The following is a 25,191-nucleotide window of genomic DNA, read 5'->3' as shown; positions in this document are numbered from 1 at the left end:
TTGAATTATTATTTTATTGTAAATTACTGTTTTTAAAAAAGGCTACAGAACATGGCTCGGGGCCTAGCAGACAGGTGGTTAGCATAGTAAACACCTCATTCTGGAAAGGGTTGCCTTGTTTTGGTTTGTCTTACAGTGCCATAATGGTTAATCATCTCAGACCATTGCTCATCCCTGATAGGAGCATCCTTCTGAGCCACAGTCCAATCACTTTGACTGAATTTTGTCCTTTTCTGCCTATCCCTGCCCTTTCCTGGACACATATGTGACTGACAAGTCCATAACCAATCAGGCACCTTACGTAAACTATAAGGAAGGAGTGAGGATGGCCAAATGTCAGCAGCATGGGTCTTTCCATGTGAAAGTGTCTTGACACACAACTACTAATGTGGACCCCTGATGACAAGAGAGAACATGGCCAGCCCACAGAGAAATGGAGAAGGACCCTGTTGAAGGCAACGAAGCAAAGCCAGCATTGGCCAAAAAGGGCATGATATGTGATTTTGAACCATGCGTAAATTTCTCCATAAAACAAATATTTGATGCAATAAACAAGGCATGCAAAGTTGTGTGAATATAATATATAATCTCTCTTTGAACAGATGAATCATGGTGTCTCTTTGCAGTTATTGCACGTCAGAACTCAGATTCTCCATTAAGACACACATTGAGAACAAAAATCTTACCGTTCTTGAGGCTCAGAGACTTGTCTTTCCATCAGCGTACTGGGTTACATATAAGCTCACCAAGAAACCAACATTTTTGGCGTGGCAGATTTGGCACACAGTCACAGAGCGAAGCAGGAAGCCTTAACTGTGCCCTGTAAAACAGTTCTAATCAGGGTACAGAGAAAACGCTACATGTGCATTTTCTACCCACCATATGTCAAACTCAGAGCTTACACTGGGGCGAGGCTCAAAGCGTTGGAGTAACACTGCCATCTAGTGGTAAGTGTAGCAATGATCAAGTTTACGTGAGAATCGGTCAGGTGGATTGCCAAGGATGGCGATCAGATTTTACTACCTAGTTTACGGTGGGATTCAGTTTGCTTTTTGAAATTCGGTGTGCTTCTCACACCAGTGTCAAGGGAAAGTAAAAAAAAAATAAATGAATCAATTTTAGAGCTACACAACTGGAGTCCTCTTAAATGTTTGAATATTTTTGTATTTCCCCTCATCTTTCTTTGAGCTCAGTGTAGCATTCCTATATTTTTTCCATTCTGTGCTGTTCTTTTCCATGCTAAACTTTTTTTTTTCATGAGTTGACCCTTCATCCATGTTCAATGCAATAACAGATGGATATGCTCCAATTGGACTGTGGTGCAAACAAGAGGTTTCTGGGTCACATGACAAGGCAGCTGTGTATATGAGGGGAAAAAAATCATCTTGTCTCTCCCTGGACAACTCCCTCTAGCCCAGTGTCGTGAAAGGAAAATTTTATTGTGCAATTTAGTATTTTAAGGTGGTTTTATCATTATTATTTTAAAAATCATAGAGTATGACCTTAAAGAAAAGATAATTAAAGTTTTATCTGACCCCCAGCGTTCCAGTACAATTTCATATTCACAGGACAGGTGGTATTGCAATACTGAGTCCATTGAGCAATTGTTCGGTTACAGGAAGGAAAGTGCCTCTCTGCGGCGAGTGGAAATTTGTCCGCACGATGTACAAAAGAACAGGAACAGACACAACCATAAAAATGACACACATCTTTGCACAGTTCAGTTTGCTGTCACACAGCACATTCATGACAGAAGGCAGTTGCCCTGACCTTTTTTTTTATTTGACAGGGAAACGATCGAACAGTCAGGGCATTGTTGATACAAAAAATGGGATTTGTAGTTTTATAGATTCCAGCTGTCGTGAGTGTTCCTTCGTTATCTATTTTAGTGAACCATAAGTCCCATAATGCCATTGCAAAAAGTAAAATCATGTGAAAAAAGGAACATGGCGTCTATGCCAAATTACAGGACCTGAGTTGCAGACAGGGAATTATACATTTCATATTCATTCCATATCTAATTTCTGCACCAGTTCAACTAATTTGCTGCACGATGCAGAAGATAAAGTCTCTAATGGCCCGACAGGTGAGTTATCGGGAGTCCTACCCTGTTGTTTTCCAAATCCGGTCAGCTGGCTACCTAGCTAACTACATGACTGCGTCCATCTGACAACTGACAATTTAGCTAGGCTAGCTAGCTAGACACAAGATCAGATAACAAGTTGGAGAACAGTGATGGTCATTGTTGGATGTATTTCAGTATGTATTGAGTGTGTGATGATATATACCCTTTAAATCCCCACGAAAGTGGTGTAGTTAGCTGCTTAGCTAGCCTGTTAGCTACTTTGGTATTAGCCACCTAGCCAGAGACAGTGGGTGTACAGGGAAGTCTGGTGGCTAACTGGCTTGCCTTCTAGCTAGCTAACTAGCTAAACTCACTACTGAACATTCCCGGAGGGTCTTCGACATTCTTGTAATAATTGCTGAGGTGTTTTCATGAAACAAGTGTATACGAAGGCATCGTTCTATGACATTATCTACCTAAAAATCAGATGTACTTAGAAAGGGGAAATCTGAATGCACGAAATCATAGGCGATCTTCTGCAACGCATAGTTCAGATAGCTAGTCTTGGGGTATCTAATACTGGTATGACTTGTTTCTTTGTATGGCCATTCAGAAGTAGGTAGTCTTTTAGATAGAATACTTAGAAAACACCGGGCATGAGTCGTACAGAGCCACGTATGCCTGTATATTAAGCGCATGGCAATTTTTTTGTAGTTTCTTAAATTTCTTTTTCATTGTCATTATTTTAAGGGTCTCAAAAGCCCACAGGAGAGCATGACAGATCTGAGCCCCGTTGAGAACTTCAGGATTCCCAGCAAGGTACTGTCACCAACCAAGTGTTCAGCAATGCGCAGCACCCTATGCCGGCATTATACCGGCACTCAAACGTTATTTGCCTTGCGTAAGTAGAGAACGCATTTCCTGCCAAGACAATTAACGACTTAACCGAACAGACCTTTGGTCAAAATAAGAGATGTATTCTTAAAAGGTTGCTTACATGTAAATGGTGTATTTCCATGAAACCCCAAAGTCTATATGTCAACCATATACTACTGCTAATAATTGCTCTTGTTATTGTTATTGTTTTTTTTTATCATTGGAATGACCTTAAGAATCTCTTGTGGTTTTGGGTTTATGCTAGATGTAAGCACAGTTTACCTATTAAATGTGCCTGAGATTTCTAACTGTGGTGTTTGGGCTACTCTGTTGATGAACTGGGGACCTCTAGCCAGGGATATTTGGCAGCTGTAAAACCCAGTGAAACCTTTTTAGGCCATACCTGCATATATATACACAAACACACACATGTTTATGTGCTCCCCTGAGATTTCCCTGTTTTGTTTATGTAGGCCTAGCTGTTGCAAGGAGGGTAGGATGGATCTTTTGATATGGAGGGGAGGCATTTTGAACTAGGTCCCTGGCAGAACCTTTGTGTCATTCAGTGTGAATTGGTATGCACTTTGGCACAACCCTCTCTGATGTCCTTGAAAGTTTGGTTTTCTTATGTGGAGATTCAAACATAGACAAAATTTCTAGTGCTTGTCATACACAATTCTTGAGACATGGTTCTTTTGAAGCAGTCATTTTTTAATAAAATGACATTTTTGTGCTTTCCCAGGCGATATCACTATTTGTGATCTACAGGAAGTTGTTAAGATCTTGGTGTGGTGTTGACACTGCTGGTGTGCCCTGATATGTGTGTGACCTTTGATGGTTTTCCGAGAATCTGTGCGCATTAATTTTTTTTACATTTCATTTGTGTAATTCTTTTGAAATTTTGATAGTTTGCAGACTATTGTATGAACACAGCCAGTTTTAGAATGGGATGTTTTGTAGCTTTAGTGATATAGCCCGTATTGTGAAGGGGTGGCTAGGTTATTCAAATTGAATATGACTGTCAGTGTAGTGTACAACAACTCTTAAGTAATTTTTTGCAGTCTTAATGCACAAGTATTTCCCCATGTACTCTTCTTAGACAGTTGTGTGTTCTTTCTCATGGTGTTAAAGGGTATGCATTTCTCAAGACTTGTTTCCCACATCACATGAATATATATTCAGTTCCTGGATATGACACTGACTGAGCTGGTCCAGCTGGACTGAGGAAGCTCGCTTTTACCTCTGATGTTTTCTGGAAAACTCCCAACATACAGCGAAGCCACCATTTTCCATTATATTCTACTGTGATAAAACCACTGATGTCTTAAAAAGAAAAGCAAGCTTTTCTGGGCCAACTGTGACAACTCAGATAAATTTTAGATTCCAAGTTATTTGAATAAAGCTTTGATTGGAAAAAATGCTACTTCCTTTAACCATATCTCACAAATTATGTCTGATATGAATTTGAAATGCTGCTTATTTTCAAATCTTCGCTTTGCAAACTTTCAAGTAAATCTAAAAGGGTTATGGCACAGTCTGTGCCATTTCCCAGGGGGTGTCTACCAAACTACTCCTATCCTACTCCACTCCTAAGAGTGCTTCTGTGCTGAAATGGAGTGCTGAGATCATTTTAAAATTAATTAATGCTCGCTTTGACTAGCTGGCTAGTTAGTCAGTCGGGCATTATCTAAGTACAACATTAAAGAATCAATGAAGTTGGAATCAAACTTGCAAAGCCACTCAAAATCAGAGAGGGGTCACCCCTTTCTTTCTGATGAAATATTCTGTTTGGACCATGGTCTTTCTGTCATCGCTTCACCCAGTTTTGCTGTTGTCTCGACATTTTTAAGGTGTTAGTAGAACCATCTGTTAATGTGACACACATGGCAAAGGGTGACTACTTCTCAGACCAAAACTAACTCGTTAATTGTCAAATCAAAGCTGAATGTTCTTATGGTAATTGAAGTTGCATCTCACTGTCATATGTAGCTCATGATTGGATTGTACAGATTGTACAGAGATGAGCAACATAGGATTTCACAATTGGAGAATGACAGAGAGGTCCTGCCATTGACCTAAAGTAAAAAAGAAAAAAAAAAAAAACAATAAGGACTGAAAGGGGTGTGTATTGGGGCATCTTGCATTTTAAAAGGGTTCTTTGACTTATAAGACTGTGATCATTTTTTCTTCTGATGCCAGAAAAATCCGCTACAGTGGCTTGTGACCCTGTACCCACATTTGCTGGTTGGCAGGTGTTAATTTCAATCCCTACCCTATTACCTGGGTGTCTGTTTCATGAATATGCAGATTTCAAAAATGTTCAAGCAAATCAGATTAGTTAGCTAATCAAGATATGTGATTTCTTTCCAATGTTTGCACCAGTTCAAACTGGGATTAATTTGGCAAAATATTTACCAAAAAAAAAAAAAACATGAGCTTGTTTGAAACTTTAAGGCCTTTATAACCAAACATTATTGCAAGGGTACGCCTATGCTGTAAAAAATACAGGTGCAGTCAATAGTCAGTTAGAAAAATTCAAAATGACAATTTCGTCTTTCAGGAACTTTGCGCACTATCTTGGCAGGAGTTTCTGTTTTACCACAAGGAGAGGATGGTGAGGGAAATAATTTGCTTCAAAGTCACTGACTGTATGACTTAATTGGATGTGAAAACCAGCTCATGTCCGAGAATGTAAAAATGAGCCGTGGAAGCATTATTTTAAGAAATTAAATTCTTCCTGTCAAGGACAAATATAAGGGTGATATTGGCCTCCAGAGGCAGTATTTCACTGTAAGAAGGGGTGTCAAAATAGCTTTCAGAAAACAATCTGTTATGTTCTTTCATTAAGTGTATTTGCCGTTTCTACTTATCTTAATGCATTTCCCGATGTGGGAGACCAAAACACTGTCCTTTAAAAATGCAAGCCTCCCTGTGACCGTGTGACTTTGGCTGTTTCATGTCTTGATGACCTTTTGTTGCTTGGCAGAACAGGAGGTGGACAGAGGCCAACTCCATTTATCTGAGATGCAGCAGATAGAGAGCTGAATTAATTGGAGTGGACGTTTTCATTTCCTGTGTTTCTGGCGGTGTTCGATGGCAGCAGTGTATTTGCTCAGCCTGGAACTGCAAGGGTGTGCAGTCAAAGACCGTAGGATGAAAAACTCCCAAAAGACCAAAAGTGTGGTTCACTTTTAAACCCTGACTGAGAGCTATGAGAGCTTTTCTATTTAAAGCATCTGCTGAGAGGTCCGTTTAGCCCCCCCAACCTGAAATTAAAACATTTTTTAAATTGATCCTGATAGCATAATATTTGTCTGCTAGCCCTCATTTTTCCTTCTGATCTTTAATTTTTTTTTCATCTGTTTATTTTTATCCTTGTTCTGTCTTAAGTCCATGTTTTGTCTATGCTTTAAAGTACCTTGCCTTGTCATTTTAAAGTATTTGTTGTTATTAGTATTATTTTGGCTGCCTTAAAGACGCAAATCGCGGGGAGAACATGTGCATCTGTGAGGAGGGCTCAGTGAGGGTGGAAATTATTTAGGGCGGTTTGTTTTCTGTGCTCATATTCAAGCCCCTGTCTGTTATTTATTGCTTGTCATCAGGGGCCTTTGACAGGAGGAGAGAAGCTTTGGCTTGAAAGAAGCACTCTAATCTACCCCAAATGTCGTTTACTTTTCTCGAAGGGAAGGTAGGCTGTCAGAAAAGACCGCACAGACTATCTGTTGTCTTTTCCCGTGGACGCTTGTGACCGAACATTCCCTTCATATGTCGAAAATAAATGCATTCCATGGTATTAGAAGTTTTAGTAAGGGAAAAGCATGTGGGGAAAGAACTATTGAGATCAAAAATAAAAACATTTATAAATTGTACAAGGAATTGGAAGAATTGCTATGGTACAGTGCTGAAAATAAACACGTAGTGAAGCTAATTTTCACAGGCAGCAGACAACCCTTTACTGTCTGCTGTGTAAATAATGAACTGAGTTCAATTCTGGATTGCTGTCTGCAGTTGCATTTCTCATAACATGTGAAGTTAAATCTGAAATTGTGTTGTGGTCTTCAGTGTGCAAAAGAATTGCAACGCATCCTGTACTTTCAATCTTTTAATCACAGGGCTTATTACAAAGACAGAGTGAGAAAATGGCAAAAAACAGGGCTAATTGTTTAACTGCCTTAAAACACTGTTGTGCCGTTCTGTCAGTTACAGGCAAAAGGATACCAGCAGATGTAACCCAACTGGATTGGCAGTAATCAAACACCTTTTGCTACCTGATATGTTAGATGTACATGGTACAGAATACAGAAACGCCCACCGTGTGACAGGCCATCGCTGTGTACATTTCTTTGGAAGTGGCCCCAGATCCTGCCGTAGACGTGCCACAGTTGTGCCTCTTTGGTTATGAACACAAATATGAAAGATTGTGGTCCATCTGTTGTGATGCCACATAAACATGCGTAAGGAGAAATTAAATGAAACAAAATGCTGCAAGCTGAAGAAGAGAAATTGTAGAGTGTTTGTATTGTCACGCCCTCCCTGAGCAGGGATGTTGCAAGCCTGTCAGCCTTGGCGGTCTACCTTCCTACAGACGCCAGGCAATGTCGTTGTCTTAAGGGGTTATCGCTCTATCCCCGAAACCTCTCAGGGCGGCGTGCAGCTAGTACACATTCGGCTTGCTTAAATACAACAGAAAGAAATATAAGACTGACGTTACCTACGGTTTCAGACACGGACGCCAAAGCTTCGCCCTTTCCGTGGCCAGCCCGCACCAGTCGCCCCGCGACGGACAGCCCGGCCTTGGTGTAGCGAAGAGAGAGTAGCGTTCGCTGGCTTTCTTGCGTTTGCGTTGTTCAGTTTTAATATCTAAAAGGTCCTAGTTCACTTCTGTTGTGCTTGCTTGTGAGCGTTCTTCCGTTGGTCGCCTTCCCAGGACTTAACATATAGGAAAGGAGATCGCGCCAAAACGTTGCGGTAGAGTATTCAGCTTTTCCCGCGGGAGGCCAGCTTCAGCAGTCCACATTGGTCCACAGTGGCAGCCACACCGGTGCATGCGCACCCCCACCGGAAATAGCCTCATTCCATGGATCGCCCCGAGTGATAGGGTCAAACCACTCATTAATTAAGCAACGCCAACCCTCTTTTCATATTGTACCAAGCAAGCCGAAGTGTTTTAGGGACCCACTAATACTAACAAGGAAATTTACTCAAATAAATCTGACAAACAGGTATCAATAATAATAACAGGCTCATCTGGGGACTAATAAGATCTCCTGGCACTCTCAAGGGTCATTTCAGATCTCACAGGAAATGGCCTGTCCGTAACAGTACCCCCCCCATAAGCCAAAAATTATCAAAAAAAAAAACACAAATTTTTTTTTTCCTTTTTTTTTTTTTTTTTTTCCCTGTTTTTTTTTTTTTCATTTTTGGTAAAATGTAGGACGGACATTTCCATCTACCACCACTTTGAGGAACAAACACAGCACATCTAAGTAATAAAACTACATCTAAACAGTCATTGAAAATCAAGAAAAGTTTGCAGACACCAAATCTGCACATAGGCCCATAGCAGCAAAACCCCAGGCCAACACTGCACCTATTGAGCACCTAGCGGTGACTCACATCAACCAGAGCGGCTAGAAAACCCTAAAGAGGCTGCCATCTCAACTCATATTCCACTCCTGGAGAGAGCGTCCGCAATAACATTATCTCTACCAGCAATATGTTTCACCTTCAGACCATATGGCTGTAAGATCAAACTCCATCTAAAGACTCGCGCATTCGAGCTCTGAAACTTGGCAAGGAATGTGAGTGGATTATGATCGGAATAGACCACCACATCACCCGCTACACTGGACACATACACCTCAAAATGTTGTACCGCCAGTACCAAAGCCAAAGCCTCCTTCTCAATAGTGGAGTAGTTTCGCTGGTGGCGATTCAACTTTTTTGAAAAGTAAGCCACTGGCCTCTCGACACCATCGCTTCCCGCCTGAAGAAGGACACCACCTACTCCTACATCAGAGGCATCCACCGCAAGGCAGAAAGGCTGGGAGAAATCTGGCGCCGCTAGTACTGGTTCACATGAGAGTATGGCCTTCACAGCGTCCAAAGCTGACTGACACTCGGGGGACCACACCCACTTGACCCCCTTCTGCAACAAGTCAGTGAGTGGAGCGGTCACGGTAGCAAAATTAGGAACAAACTTACGGTAAAACCCACACATCCCTAAAATTCTCATTAGTTGTCGGCGATTCTGTGGAGCTGGAAAATCCAAGATAGCCTTAACCTTTGCTGACCGTGGGAGTACCTCACCACGCCCCACCCGGTGGCCTAAGTACGTAACCTGACCCTGCCCAAACTCGCACTTGGGTAGATTTACCACCAAAGAGGCCTCAGCAAGACGGGTAAAGAGCGCTCGAATATGCTCGACATGGCTCTCCCATGAGTCGCTAAACACAACCACATCATCAATATAGGTGACCACGTGGTCCAGGCCCCTGGTCACCTGATTCATTAACCTCTGAAAGGAGGCAGGGGCATTTTTCATGCCAAATGGCAAGACCCGGCATGCATACAAGGCATTGTGGGTAGTGAAAGCAGACACCTCCTTAGCACGTTCAGTAAGGGGCACCTGCCAGTAGCCCTTAAGGAGGTCAAATTTGGACACCCACTGAGCCCTACCAATACGGTCGATACAGTCCTCCATTCGAGGAATGGGATATGCATTTGTACGTGTTACAGCGTTGACCTTTCTGTAGTCAATACACAGACGAGGCGCGCCACCTTCCTTCATTACCAAAACAACTGGGGAGCTCCATTCACTCACTGTGGGCTCAATAGCACCAATCTCGAGCATGTAGTCTAGCTCCTGCTGCACCAAAACACGTTTGTGGGGGGCCAGGCGATACGCATGCTGTTTTATTGGGGTGGCCATCCCAGTGTCAACGTCGTGAATTGCCAACTTTGTCAACCCCGGTGTGTCTTTGAACAGCTCCGGGTAAGACTCAACCAAACCCACAACATCCTCTGCTTGGGACACGGTCAAATGAGTTAACTGATTCCGGAGGTCTCGCCGAGCCTCAGTGTTCTGAAGGCGAGCACTAATTGGCTCACGAGGAATGAAGCCTGCCTCCATATCACTATCTTCCACACCCTGTACCCTGTTAAAACACACTGGAGCCACAGTCTCCCGTCCCACAAATAGTTTGAGCAAATTCACGTGACACAGTCGCGTCTTCACACGGCGATCAGGAGTGCTGATGACATAACTACAGGGTCCAGCCTGCCTTACAACTGAATAAGGCCCTTCGAATCGTACACCCAGTTTTCCACCCCCTGCTGGCAACAGGACTAACACCCGATCCCCAGCTGCAAAGCTGCGTGGCTGGGCTCGCTTGTCATATTGATGTTTCATTTTGACCTTTGACCCCGCAAGCTTCTGCTGGGCAATCTCGCAAGCAGCCTGGAGCCGGTCAGTAAAATGTGCAACATATGTAAGGGGATCCTCCGGAACACTTTCACCCACTAATCGTTCCTTCAGTAAGCGCAAGGGCCCACGCACCTCATGACCGTAAACTAACTGAAAAGGTGTAAAACCGATGGATTCGTTTACGCTATCCCTAACCGCAAACATTAGGAAAGGCATTGCAGTATCCCATTCCCCCGGGAATTGATCACTATACGCCCGCACCATCTCTTTCAGGGTCCGATGGAAGCGCTCAATGGCTCCTTGAGACTGTGGGTGATAAGCTGAGGATGTAACTTGCTTAATGCCTAGCTGATTCATAACGCCCTGAAAGACAGTAGAAGTAAAGTTCGACCCACGATCGGACTGAATTTCCCGAGGAAGGCCATATCTGGAAAAAAACTGCATGAGAGTTTCAATTACCGTCTGAGCCCGGATGTTCCTGAGTGGGACTGCTTCAGGAAATCGGGTAGTAACATCTAGAATTGTTACGAGATACTCATTGCCCTTCTTAGTCTTCGGCAGGGGCCCCACACAGTCAACCATCACTCTTGTGAAGGGGGCAGAGAAAAGGGGGAGTGGCTTAAGAGGCACAGGTGGTGGCATATGCTGAGCCTTACCTGCACGCTGACAGGGTTCACATGACCTGCAATACTCAAGTACACTCTTCCTCATGCCTGGCCACCAAAAATGGCGTCTGATTCGTTCAAATGTTCGATTCACACCAACATGACCAGCCATGGGTCCAGCATGACCCATTTTAAGCACACCCTCTCGATATCCGCAAGGCAACACCACCTGATGCAACACATTCCACTCCTCGGCAGGCTCCCTTGGTGGCCGCCAACACCTCATAAGGACATCGTCCCGCAAATAATAGCCCTCGGACAACACAGCACCGCCATCTGGTTCCTCCACCAGACGGAAACACGGAGCCAAATCAGGGTCCGCTAACTGGGCCTGCACCAGGGCCTCCCGACCCAGGCGGGGATCCTCCTGTGTTTGCTTTAGGTGGGCCATAAAAGTATCAGACAAATCCACCTGATCATCTGGTTCCTCACAAGGAGTGGGACAAGCACGGGCCTTTGCTTGAGCACGCGTCACCACACATGCAGTGAATACTTCAGGGAACTCTCTAGCCAACTTTTCAGTATCCACAACATTGCAGGCTTCAGGGGAAAGAACTGGAGGTTCTGTAACTCTATCACCAGCCAGGTCATTACCTAACAGCAACGACACACCTTGTACAGGGAGAGAGTCAACAACAGCCACCTTCACAGGACCATTGACTAACTCTGACCGCAAGTAGACCTCTCTCAACGGATAGGGCCCAAACTCCCCCCCCAAGCCAGCCAGAAGTACAACTGGACTCCCCGGTGCTGGGGGTGGCAAATCAAGAACACTAGCAGCCAGCAGGGACTGACTCGCTCCTGTGTCTCTCAAAATCTGTATAGGAACTTCAGGGCTACTACAGGTCAAAGCTACAGAACCTAGGGAAACAAAACGGGTACAACCTACCAAAGGCTCTTTTGTGATGCCACCAGGCACCTGATCGTCAGCTCCAAGCCCCTGTGTCTTAGCTGATACCAGAGCAACAACTTGGTCACGGTTTGCTCTGTCTCTGAGGGCTGGGCAATTACTTCGAATATGCCCTGGCCGCCGACACTTGTGACAAATAATGTCCTGGCGGGAACCAGGTCCCCCACGACCATTCCCAAAAGAACGCTCAGGGAGCCACTGGCCACTGACTCCCTGGGGGGCATTACTTCGGGGGGCCCTACCCCCATCAGAACCTCCGCCCTGGCCAGGCTGGTCACTACCAAACCGCTTCACCTCAGGCCTAGAACTCCCAAAAAACTTCCGCCTATCCTGACCCCTATCATGGTGTCCCCGCCCAATTCCACCATAATGGATAACCTCCCAAGTGTCTGCAAGCTCAGCCGCCTCCCTCACAGTTTGAACACCACGCTCAGCAATATAAACATCTATATCACGTGACACGCAGCTTCTAAATTGCTCCATCAGAATGAGCTCTGTCAGGGCCTCCACTGTATCAGCCTTACAGGCAGTTAGCCAACGCGACATAAGAATCTGCTGCCTACGGTACAAGTCAAGGTGAGACTCACCACCCTTACGCCGGTGGGACCGAAACTTCAGACGGTATTCATCTGGAACACTGCCATAGGCGGTTAGCACAGCCTCCTTCACGGCATCATAATTAAGGGCGAGAGAGCCGTCTAACACAGCAAATGCATGTTGTGCCTTACCAATGAGGGCCCGCTGCACCAGCAGCGGCCATTTTGAACGCGGCCAAGCTAACTCAGTTGCCACTCGCTCGAAGGCTTCAAAGAACACATCAACCTCTTCCTCATTAAACTGAGGCAGGAGCTTCTCAGCAGAACTGAGGTTAAAACTGGGTTCAGTCAGCACACCCTTTTCCCTAGCTACTCTCTCAACCTCCAATCTCATCTTCTCCAACTCAAACTTCTGCTCACTTTCCCTCCTCTCAAGTTCAAACTGGCGCTCACGCTCCTCCTTTGCTAACCTCTCCTGTCGCTCCTTCTCTTCTTTCTGCTCTGCCCACAGATCCTCCAAACTGAACAACTCCTTCACTAGTGCAACCAACTCCTTTTTGGTCATGGTGGACGGCACCTCCATGCCATCCCGCTCAGCCAGGGCAGCTAGTTGCGCCCTAGTATAACTCCTAAACTGAGCAACAGTGGGCAGCTCAAACTCACTAACAGGGGATGTACTCCTCCCACTCATTGTACCACCGCTAGACATGGCACTACTTCTCTATATAACACTGCCCACAACACCAAACTAGTTACAGCAACAGCGGGAACACAAAGCACTAGAAAAATATATCAAGAATACAGTTTATATTAGATAAGCACATGTGCCAATTGCAATCACCACCAGAGGGCATTCACCTCAAAAAGAAAACAGGAACCACGTGTGCATCCTCTAAAGCACCAGGTTCAAAAACAGGGGGAAGACCCACTCTTCAAGCAGGCTATAAACACCCCAGGGCAGGTTCTGGAGTGCCACCCACAGAACACTGTCACACCGCTCTTACAGAGCATACCACGTGGCTACAACAACTGGCACAGGCATACAATTATCACCAAAACAGTTTGCAAACTACCACATCATCTCACTAGTTAGAAAAAAAAAGAAACGTTTAGCCAAGTTATACCTAGCCTAACATAAGCTACGGCTAGTCTACAATATTACCTTTAACTAAACTAAGCTAAGCTTTACCCAACCTAGCTACCCCACCGGACTCACAATTCTTTGCTGCTCGGAGCGGTACAGCACGACTAATTCGCGCTTGGGTCTACGCACCCATACTAAACTAACTACCTACCCTTGCAATGCGCAGCCCTTTAACAGGCTCAAACAGCCCCGTGTACGTTACCCAGCACAAAGAATTGCTTATCCGAAACTAACTAGGGCACTACAAATCCAACTAGATTTTAATAATGATTTTGCAGACGAACCTTATAAGTACAGCGAACGAACACAAACACGCCAGTTATAATAATAAATCCGAATGTAGCTAGATAACGCTGTACGTAATTCAGCATCCCGAGACGAGCCCCCAATCTGTCACGCCCTCCCTGAGCAGGGATGTTGCAAGCCTGTCAGCCTTGGCGGTCTACCTTCCTACAGACGCCAGGCAATGTCGTTGTCTTAAGGGGTTATCGCTCTATCCCCGAAACCTCTCAGGGCGGCGTGCAGCTAGTACACATTCGGCTTGCTTAAATACAACAGAAAGAAATATAAGACTGACGTTACCTACGGTTTCAGACACGGACGCCAAAGCTTCGCCCTTTCCGTGGCCAGCCCGCACCAGTCGCCCCGCGACGGACAGCCCGGCCTTGGTGTAGCGAAGAGAGAGTAGCGTTCGCTGGCTTTCTTGCGTTTGCGTTGTTCAGTTTTAATATCTAAAAGGTCCTAGTTCACTTCTGTTGTGCTTGCTTGTGAGCGTTCTTCCGTTGGTCGCCTTCCCAGGACTTAACATATAGGAAAGGAGATCGCGCCAAAACGTTGCGGTAGAGTATTCAGCTTTTCCCGCGGGAGGCCAGCTTCAGCAGTCCACATTGGTCCACAGTGGCAGCCACACCGGTGCATGCGCACCCCCACCGGAAATAGCCTCATTCCATGGATCGCCCCGAGTGATAGGGTCAAACCACTCATTAATTAAGCAACGCCAACCCTCTTTTCATATTGTACCAAGCAAGCCGAAGTGTTTTAGGGACCCACTAATACTAACAAGGAAATTTACTCAAATAAATCTGACAAACAGGTATCAATAATAATAACAGGCTCATCTGGGGACTAATAAGATCTCCTGGCACTCTCAAGGGTCATTTCAGATCTCACAGGAAATGGCCTGTCCGTAACAGTATCTCATTGCTAGAACTGGTAATACTGGTTGACGATAACATGTTGAGTGTAACATGCTGTCCCTTGATCTTTGTTTTGATGTAATCTTGTGAATGTAGCCTGTTCTCTCCTGTCAGTGGGTTTGAATTTGTGATACTTTGCCCCATTCCGTATGCAGTCGACCCAAAAGTTTGGTTACATTTAAAAAAATTTTTTTTGAAAATTTATCAAACAGATATTGAGAGATACAGGTGGTGATTGATCCATGCTTTTTTTCTAGGTGATAATGTTAATGTTAGCCTGTCAGAGATAGATTTTTAGAGTTTGTTTTAAAAGAAAACAACATTGCAATTATTGCTATTATCAATACTCAATCTTAAATGCAGTAATTATTAATTATAATTGCTGTATTAATGTTTGATGAATGGCTGAATAAGTAAATAAGCAAATTTTGTTGAACATAACACCATTGACAATGTGAAAGTTTTCTTCTGAGTGATGACCTGGATTCATTTCAGTGCAGCATCACAGGTCATCATTGTTAAAGGGTCTGGGCAGAAAAAGCTCATCCTGGACCAGCTCTCAGGGCACTCTCTCTCAGAACAGTCATAATGGTCAGCATGTGACCCTTCAGTACATTTAGACCTTATAGAAGCCAGTGCTGGGGGGAGCATTAACACCTCTTACCTGAGTGATTGGACGTGGTAGGGGAGGGGTGGTAAGCTTATGGCTTTTAGGGCTATTACCATGGCTTGCAGGTCATTCTGTGTGATGGAAAAAAGATTATCTTTAAAAGTGGTTCTCTCAGTATGCGAGAATATGTAAGACCTTGTTCTTAATTAATGTTTTATGTTGTTTTGAAGACTAAACTTTGGTCTGCGTTGTGGTTTCATCACTGTGGTTTCCGCATTGCACTGCCTGAGGCATGGGTCTGAGGTGAATGCAGTTTTAGTTGAATCCTCCTTGTGAATGGCTAACATGGTTTCCACTGTTGTGTAGCTTGGATTAGTCAGGCTGGGGTCGGTGTGCTGTGGTCCTCTTTCCCATGCTGACCCATGTGGTCCTGTAGCATCCTACGGCCTGCGTATGAGTGACCTGTGGGAGATTGCAAGCTGTGGCAGTCTGGTGCCTCCATCCGCACCGATGCTAAAAGCTGAAGAGATCAAACATGGACAGTAAGAAGGAGAACGCCACTATCACAAGTAATATGGATCCTTTTTTTTACGCCGTAGATGAGATGATGGGCAATCATCTCGATCTGGGCATATGCAAGTGTTCAGCGTACCTTAGCTTACTAAGGCTCTGGGTGACGCAACAGGAAAGCAATCGTACAGGTTTTGGCTGCAGCTCACGTTAGCCTTTTTTCAGCTCTGCAGTGGAAAAGGGACACGAGTGGTCTCATAATCCGCATCACCACAAAATACTCAGAAACCTGTTTTTAGTAAATGGGACTCTTTACAGCTTATAGCTTGACTTGCCCAGAGTTTCTCGTTATGAAGACAGCACATCATCAGGCCCCAGTAAATAACTATATTCAATAGTTTAAGTATGACCACTGAAGGAAGGCATAACCACTGAAGGGTATATGAAATATACGATAGATATAGTCCCTGCTTCATTTGATCTCAGCGCTCCGTGATAAAATGTTGTGAGCTGTGTGTTTGTGTGTTTGCTTCAGAGTTATTTAAAACGGAGCATCCATCATCCATCTTTTTAATAACACGAGTCTAAGTCTGTAAATCAGGGTATTGCTAATTACCTGCTCACCACGAGGTTCGGCCCACGTTGGCTTGTGCACAAGTTGCTGGCTTTTATGAAACAAGCTAACAAAGGTTAGCTCAATTAGCTCCACACCGAAAATGAGAAACTGTCGTCTGCACAAATGAATTTGCTTGCTAAGCGCAATCTCATGTGGCAGAAATGTGCCAGCCCTTGTCTGTACTTTTTCTCCAAGGTTTCCGTTACAAGGGTGGGCACATCGATGCCTGTAATATCTGCACACTGAACAGACCAGCCTCTTAAACTTACACTGATGCATTTCCAGTAAAGTATATATATATATATATACGTATACATATTGCATTGTCAGTTCCTTTTATTTTGCTACTTTAATTTTTTGCATGTTCATTTTACATTAAATTAAGTGTTTTGATTTAAATGAAGTGTCTTTACTATGTTTTTTTTTTAATCTGTGGAGTGTTCATTTCTCGTTAGTGTTAAATTAAGTGTCCGTTTCATCTCTGCAAAATTATCGCCTTGTATTGTCTTCTATTCCTCAGGGCCTCTGAAGTGTCCTCATTTATGTGGCCTGGAAATGTGTCTGCAGGGAGTTTTAGGCCCTGATTTAAGCAACCGCGCATGAGAACAAACACCACCTGTGTCACAGATAGCCACTGATAACCAGTTTCAGTTTCTTTAAACCTAGTGCTCTTCCCCCCTCCAATGTATTGTCTGTCAGTTTATGATAACATCTGGAGTTTTGGCCCTCTCACACCGTTCTCTTCAGTCTCCTAAAACATTAATCAATTTCTCAATCCATACCAATTGTCCTAGTCGCTGCATATCATCTGACAGCTTTTGGTTTTCACGCCGGTCTGAAACTAATTATTTCTGGCATTTTTCATAAAGATCGAAAGGAGTGAGATCAGACAGCTTTTGAGTCAGAGCAAAATTGCTTGTGTGTTTTTGACAGTGACATCCCAATCCTGTCCCAATCGATTGCTGTTATACAGCAGTTGAACAAGAAGAGGAGCTTTCAGGGGCTTCTTGCAGCTACCCTTTCGCCATCTAGTGGTAGAATGTAGGATCTGTCCTAATTGTGGGGAGCTGCTGATTCTGTCAGTTTTTGAGTAAATTGGAGACCAGTAACTTTTCTGGAGTTGTGTCAACTGCAAATCATGTTTTGCACAGTAAAGGACAACTGTTCACAAAAGCTTGCTCTGTTAGCATCGCCTTGTGGCTGTATTCCTGCAAGGGACAGGACAGTAATTATGTGCCTAAATCCTCTCCGGAAGCTTCCAGGCCGCCCGCAGGCTTTGTAAACAGTCAGTCACCAGCGCTTCACGGCTCCGGATGAGCCCGCGCTCTGCCTTTTATCACGAAGTGCCGCCCAGCGGGCGGCCGTCTCTGTGGCGATAGGCTGAGTAACGATCGCACCTGGCCTGGGGGAGGTCGTGTTTGAGCCGGCCTGAACTCGGCCGCCTGATGGGAGCCGGTCAGACAGGGGGTGCCGTGACCAGGGTGGGGGGGGGGGGGTACGGAGGGCAGGGGGTGGGGGTTGGGGGCTGGCGGATTGATCTCCCCGCGCCAGGGAATGAACATCTGTGGAGCACGGCAGGAAGGAGGAACCCCCCCCACGCCACCCGCGGTTATGCTGCGTCTGTCCCCGAAACCCGCCACAGACCAAATGAGTCCTGTTCGGAGCCACTTGGAACATGACAGATGGGGACGTTTCGGACTGATTCAGATGGCAGAGATGGTCGTACCGCGTGCAGGATGTTAAGGATTGGAAGCCCCGGTCCTCACCTCCGCGCCCCGACTCACCCTCTGAGCGGCATCTCACCCGCAGCAGTTCAGTTTACAGGTGCAGTTTTCAAGCTGTGCGCCCGAATGATGCAAGTGATGTCGTGGCCGGCCTTTTGGGTCAGTCCAAGGGTAGCGTTTCTACCCTGGCAGGGCAGTCGACAGACCAGGCCAGTTATCAAGACCGCTTAGAGGGAGGAAGGTCACATGACAGCAGCTGGCTTGGTGTAGAACACACAGTTACTGACATGCATTTTAAATAATAAATAACGATCAGACTATGCAGTGCAGACTATCCGTGACCTCCAAACACATGGTTTAGTGACTCAGCAGTGGTGTGAATGGTGTTTAATGTGCTGCCATTCATCATTACTTATTAATAAAGGTTACCTTTGACCTTCATGGATCGTGAGATGCATTTTCATAACTGAATGCCAGTTACCTGCATCAGATTCCTTCACAACCATTTTCGTTTTGTTTATTAAAAGCTGACCCCTATTTTACCCTTGAAGATGGATAGTCTCATCAGTTAGGCCGTGCTGTTCTTCTGAACAGAGTTGCAGGTATTTTACTGTGCAGTGGTTGCAGTTTGTGAATTTAGAACCCAGAAAGGCAAACCATAGCGTTGGCTTCGATCTCACGCTGGCGAGCTGCATTCATAGGCAGAAATACTACTGTATCTGGCAGCGTGATGTTGAAACCCAATTCATGTGTTAAAGTCAAGAAAGAACTGAAATGTAGCCTAAATAGTGTAGGCTTTACAGCCTGGGGCCTCGAAGAAACACATTAGGTCACCGCTACCCTAATCGATGTGGTGAAATGGACCCTGCAGTCCCCTGAAACATCACAACTGTGACAGGCAAAAGAGCACAAATGTGCTGGCTGGTGTCCTAGGGGGACGTCCTCGGCCACTCCGAACACGGTCGCTTGCTCTGTGCCTCAGAGACCGTGTGGGATTCCCGCTCCGCTAAAAGGCCGAGGGGGGTCTCTCGAGTTGGCGGGCGAGAGAGTGTCTTTAATGAAGCACCGAGCCTTTTTGAGTCTGTCTGAAGCCGTGACCGCCGTGACGTTATATCTTCTGCCATGATGGAAGTGTGAAGGCTGTAGAAGCAAGGGCCCGAGGCCTGACCTGGTAGACAGCTCTCAGGTGTCACTTGTGTGCGGTGTTGTGCATCCGCTGAAAGGACACCTCGGAGAAGGCCGATTTTCCTGCTGTAAGATTATTGCTCTCCTTGAGTGACGCTCCCGAGGCTGCGTCGGAATAAAGAGACTGTAGCAAAGGGCGAGAGCAATCGCCCCGCCCGGCCTTGAACCCGGGTCTACGGGGTACCAACCATGCGACTTTGACCGCGACGCCAAAGAGCCAGGCTCGTTGGTATGGCAGTCAGAGCGCATGCTCAACCGTAGTGACGGCACTCCGTCACACTGCCCTCCCCTTCGGGAAGCGCGCCCATGCGCTTCATGCACCATGGCGTCCCTCACGCATTCTCGTGCCGTACTTCTCCCATCCCAGGGTGCCCCACTCACCAGTGCTTCACCCATCTCTGGGGTCCCTCACACCATGCTTCACCCATCTCTGGGGTCCTTCACACCGGGGTCAACCTAACCTGGGGGTCCCTCATACAGCTCACACACCAGGCACGCTTCCGATGGCCTCACAGCCAGCCATCACACTTCTGACACCATTTGTAGTAAAGGGCGAGAGCAGTCGCCCCGCCCGGCCTTGAACCCGGGTCTACGGGGTACCAACCATGCGACTTTGACCGCGACGCCAAAGAGCCAGGCTCGTTGGTATGGCAGTCAGAGCGCATACTCAACCGTAGTGACGGCACTCCGTCACAGAGACTTTCCATTTTTTGGTGCACCCTTTATACCTGGCAGCCTAATATTTCTCTTTTTCTGTACAAGTACTGGCAGACAGCTTAGGTCGGGTCTCAACCGCTAAAAGAGAACGGCTAAATTGAGTTCTTTGGAAAACCCTTTAGACTTGTTATAGGCACCCTCACGGGTGGTGAGTGTCACTTAGATGTCTGATGTGATCAATCAGGCCAACATTATTTTATAAGTACTGAAGCCCAGTGAAGGCCTTTGGGGGGGATACACCATGTCTTTGTCAGTAGGGGCCTTTGACTTTCTGCATGTTTGGAACTACCTGCCAGACACTTTCCCCGCAGGCCCACCTTCAAGCTCTTATCGGCTTTTTTGAGAAATCTGGAAATTAATTTCAAGCTTCAGGCTTCATAGTACACGTGAGAAGTTAATTGCAGAGGCAGGGGAATGATAAGACGCAGGAAATGCGATAAATGGAGTCGTCCCTGTGGTCTCGGGTGCTACCGTTGCCAGCCAGCAGATGGCACTGTATAATCATGTTTTTTTTTTTTTTTTTTTTTTTACAGAGGTCTTCATTGACCTCAAGGAAAGTGATCAGAGGTAAAGCAGCTGAAGTGGACCCCACTGCAGCAACATATGCAGAATGATGGTCTCATCAAGCACACTTAGAGGCGTGAAGGGTGGATCCATTTTACATTTGTGCGGTTGTACTTATGTTTTGCAGGCCCTTGTCAAAAACTTTGTCCCCTGCTATGGAATATTCTGCCTGTCCTGCAAGTCGAGGACACATATTGCTTCAGTAGCGGTTTCGTATTTCTGCTGTTGCCCTTCATTGATGACTTTAATTTGTGCATCTAGGCAGCTCTGCATGGGTTTAAGATGTACAAAAGATTAGGGGGAAAAAGATCTGGAGTGAAGATAAAAAGCAGCTTCAATAGCAGTATCTTTCCTCTTTAAGATGTCGCCCCTTTTTTTTTAAGTGTAAATGAAAAACTCACATACGCATGCACGGCTCAGCGCCTTGTGAATATTCAAAGTGTCCGTGGCGAAGGGAACGGCGTAAAAAGGTGTTGATTGCCCAATGCGAAGATTACGGCAGGATGATCCGCATTTTGATCAAAGCTCCCACAGACCGTCTGCGTCCGGGGACGCGGGGATTGTCTTATTAAATTGGGCCAGCTCTAACTGCAGTTACAGATTGTCTTTTGACAGTTGCAGATTGTCTTCTGTGGTTGCGTGTTAAACAGCTCTCAACGAAATTAAAAATAATTTCAGATGTTGATTGCGCGGTTCAGAAGCCCACCCCCAAAAAACGGCTCGGCGGGAGTGTAATTTTGAAGTGCAAATTAATTCTTTTGTCACTTTCTCGTCGTGTTCACATTGAAGATTGAGAAGCAGAACCGAGCGGTGCAAATTCCGAGAAGATAACCATCGGCCTGTTGTATTCCTGAAATGTATGCGAGGAAGGCTCCCAAACAATGCTAATTAACACCTCCGATGACGAGGCAGATAAGGGACCTGTTTGTTTTGAGGGGAGCCAGCGGGGCGGTGAGCCGCTTCAGAAACGCCGGAGTGAGTCACGCGCCGCTTGGCATCTCGCTTCCTGAAAAGCTGAAAAGGGGGGAAAAGAGCCTCTGTTATTGCGGCAGAGAGAGGAAGAGGCGTCCTCGCTTCCCCCTTCCTCTTTTCCCGTGGCTGTCCGCCGTCTTTCCCTCCCGCCTCTCGCCGTGCCGGTGATGACTCACACCCCCCTCGCCCCCCCCCCAGCACCATGTATCCGCTCCCACGGAGGGCCGTCACCCGCCCACACGAATCGGCACGCTCGTACCGCACTCCCCTACATGCCCCCACACTACCCCTTCCCTGCTAAACACGGACCCCTCCCTGACCCTGCTGTTATCCCACGTAACAATTAGCACTGTGAGTGGACGCCTGCACGCAGTAGCAGAAATCAGAAATAGATACTCATTTTCATACAGTTCAACTTCGTCATTTTCTTGTGGATCTACTTGTAATAACCAATCATCTGGAAAATTCACAGTCACGAAAGCACGCAGGAGCTGTATTTATTCACATGTACTCAGTGCTCAGCTCCATTTGCTAAAGAGAAGACGTGGCTGGATTTTAGATTTGAACAGGAAACAGGGGATGTCCTTTTCTAGCGCAGCGCATTAATAGCATGCTGATCAGGAATATGGCTGCTTTTATGGTCAGCTGTCCCATCTTTGACCTCCTAATGTACATTTTCGTACATAAGAAAAGAATGGTATCTAAGTTTAACAGATCAGTAAACTTTCATTAATAAACCATATAGTGTCTGAGGAGAAAAATATGATTGAAGTGCCTCTTATTCGGTTCCAGCTCTATAACAGAACTGCCTCTTTGTTTTTCTGGAAAGTATTGGCATATTGGCAATGATTTATTACATACAGGTTAAAACTAACTATAGAGCAGATGAGAACATGTGTGCTACAAGTTGGTGTGCACGAGGGTTCAGTGAGGAGCCTGGGTGTGGTTTCATCAAAATCTGTATCTGCAAAATCAGGCAGATCTGCATTTAGTCTGAGGAGGATGCACTAGGTTCCTCAATCTGTCATAATGACATCAAGCAGCTGTTGTTGTCTCTGTTACTTAGAGGACATTTTTAGTTTGTCGGTTGCTGGAACAAGCTAAGAAAAACGTTACATAAGAAGTGAAAAATCGTGACAGCTCCTTGACTTGGCTATTCAAAGTTATTAGTTGACAGAGCGTGTTGCTTTAAGATAGAATCTCGGCTGCAAAACGTCTCCAATGAAATTAGACACAGACGCATGGAGCTCTGGTTGAAGTTGCACAGAATTTCCCAGGAGTTCCCAAAAAAAAAAGGGTTTATGATGCCTTAACTCGAAATGAACGTCAGCGGAAGTCCATCCTGTCATTTCTCATCATGACAGCTGATGCAAAATTGAGCGATTGAGCGATTTCTGCTGGCTCCTGTGTTTTGCTGAGGTATTGACGCCCGCGAGCATTAAGACCTTCCTCATTAGGATCGGCAAATCGCTCCCTCATGGGAGGGAGGACTTAAAAATATTAATCTACAGGCTTCCCCTATCTTTCAGTGGCTACGAATCGATGCGCTCTCTCGAGCCGGTGATCTGAGAGGGAGGGAGGTGGGGGTGGGCGGGGGGAGGTGTTTCTCTCGTGAGGGTGTCCTGAGAAACCCCACAGGCAGCGCTCTAACACCCCCTCGCGCCTCTCCTCTCTCCCCCTCGCAGGAGGAGCTGAGGGAGATGAGGGAGCAGCCAGTGGACCCACAGGCCGAGCAGGAGATCATCAACAGCATCGAGGAGGTCTACTTCTCCGGCGACTCCTTCGACATGGTCCGGCACGAGCTGGAGGTAAAGGGATGACAGGCCTGCAGGGGACACAAGGGGGCAGAGGGCGCAGGTGGCCTCCAAACGAACCGACAGGCCTCCTGTGGGCCACTGGGAGGGCGGGGGGTTGGCCGGTTTTAGCACAACTCCTAAGCGGACACACATCCTCAGTCTTCATTTACCCCTCCACTGACAAAGCAGGAACGCGCACCTACTCCCGGCCGACTTCAGCTGCTAAACCATCCAGCTGCTAAACAGCCAGGACTCGGCACTCACGCAAACTAATTCCCATCAAGGCCAGATTGATGGATTAGCTGCTTACCTCCGGTCTGAAACCTCATTAGATTTGGCGGCATATTGTACCTCTGGCAGGATAAAAATTCAGCCGAGGGGAAAAGTAATTACGCCTCTCCCAGATTCGGTTTGTTGTTTCCCTCTCGATAAAGTTCTCCAAAATCAATTAGATTCATTATGCATCTAAGTAAGTGTGTAATTCCACTTCTTGTTTCTCCACCAAACCCTTTTCTCCACCCCTTGTCAATATCATTTGGACAGCTTTGGGAAGAGGCGCTTAGACAACAGTCGGCAAGCCAAAACCAAAGTCTGGGCTCCCGAAAAGCAAATCTCATCTCTCCTTAAGCTCTCACTGTTGAGAGAATTCGGTGGAAATTCACCCGAGACAGAATTTTCACACGCATCATTGCAGCAGAGTGTTTCAAAGCCGAAGTCCTCAAATGTCACACATTTGTCGCTTTCTTTGAGCGTTGCCAGGAAGTTTGAGACGCGTAACTGTTGCGTTTGTGTTCCCGCAGAAACTCCCTCCGGAACTGAACCTTCAGGAACTGGAAGAGTACAGAGACAAACTGAAAGGGCAGCAAGCAGCGGTGAGTACCAGGGCGGGGCCACATGATTGGTGATACACTACAGTTAAAAAAATACATGATGAGAGGTATTCTAGATAAGAAATGAATCTCCTTTTTTCAACTCCTTCAGGGTCACATGACCGTTCATACACTAGGGTTCAGTAAATGTGTGATGAAGGACATTACAGATAAGGAGTGAGTCTCATTCTTTTATTAAAAATAAAATTCTGTGTTATCTGGAGTATCAGGGTCAGAAATTCTGTAGGACATTGCAGAGAACCTGGGGAAAGCCCATCCATTTCGGTAATTTTAAAGTCGCCCCAGGTGCCGGCATCCGAAATCTATGAAGGGAGGGGAGAGTACCCCCCCTGCAAATGTCACCTTGTCAGTAGAGTCTTTCACGTAGCTGTCTTCCCTGAAGCGAGGCAGGTATTGAGGGTGGAGAGATAAGGACCCCGTGTCCTGGAGGAATAGCCGTCTGTGCCGTCTGTGCAGATTGATCTCTCTGTCGGAGCCGCCTGTCAGGCGCGAGACTCCCCCTCGCCCTGCATGTGAGGGGCCGGGGCGGCCCGGCTTTAAATAACGAATCCATCCATGCGGGACCTAGAGCTGTCTGGCAGCCTCTCCCAGGTCAGCGTCTGTCTTTTGAACTGGCGGTGAAATTTTCAGCGAGTCGGCACGGCCTCCGCCGAATCCCAGCTGCGGCCCTCCGGCTGCCATCCCGGTGAAGTGGCTGTAACGTCTTATTTGGTGAAAATGAATTCGAGTGGTGTTTATGAGGGCCAGTCACGACCATGTCCCTGGACTGAGGAGTTGTCCTCCTTGTGA

General features: G+C 46.1%; 1 protein-coding gene across 1 annotated transcript in view; it reads left to right on the top strand.

Annotated features, from left to right (window-relative positions):
• Positions 1–1,938: 1,938 nt before the first annotated feature.
• The window catches only part of vps50 (VPS50 EARP/GARPII complex subunit), a 126,549-nt gene continuing 103,296 nt past the window's right edge, over positions 1,939–25,191 (top strand). Inside the window, exons 1-4 of the mRNA XM_036555593.1 lie at positions 1,939–2,086; positions 2,816–2,884; positions 23,402–23,524; positions 24,313–24,384. Of these exons, the coding sequence (XP_036411486.1) occupies positions 2,054–2,086; positions 2,816–2,884; positions 23,402–23,524; positions 24,313–24,384 (297 nt within the window). The 5' untranslated portion in view covers positions 1,939–2,053. The remainder of the gene's footprint in view (positions 2,087–2,815; positions 2,885–23,401; positions 23,525–24,312; positions 24,385–25,191) is intronic.

The sequence above is a fragment of the Megalops cyprinoides genome, chromosome 21, assembly GCF_013368585.1.
Source record: "Megalops cyprinoides isolate fMegCyp1 chromosome 21, fMegCyp1.pri, whole genome shotgun sequence".
Lineage (NCBI taxonomy): Eukaryota > Metazoa > Chordata > Actinopteri > Elopiformes > Megalopidae > Megalops > Megalops cyprinoides.
This window is presented reverse-complemented; position numbering and strand designations above follow the sequence as displayed.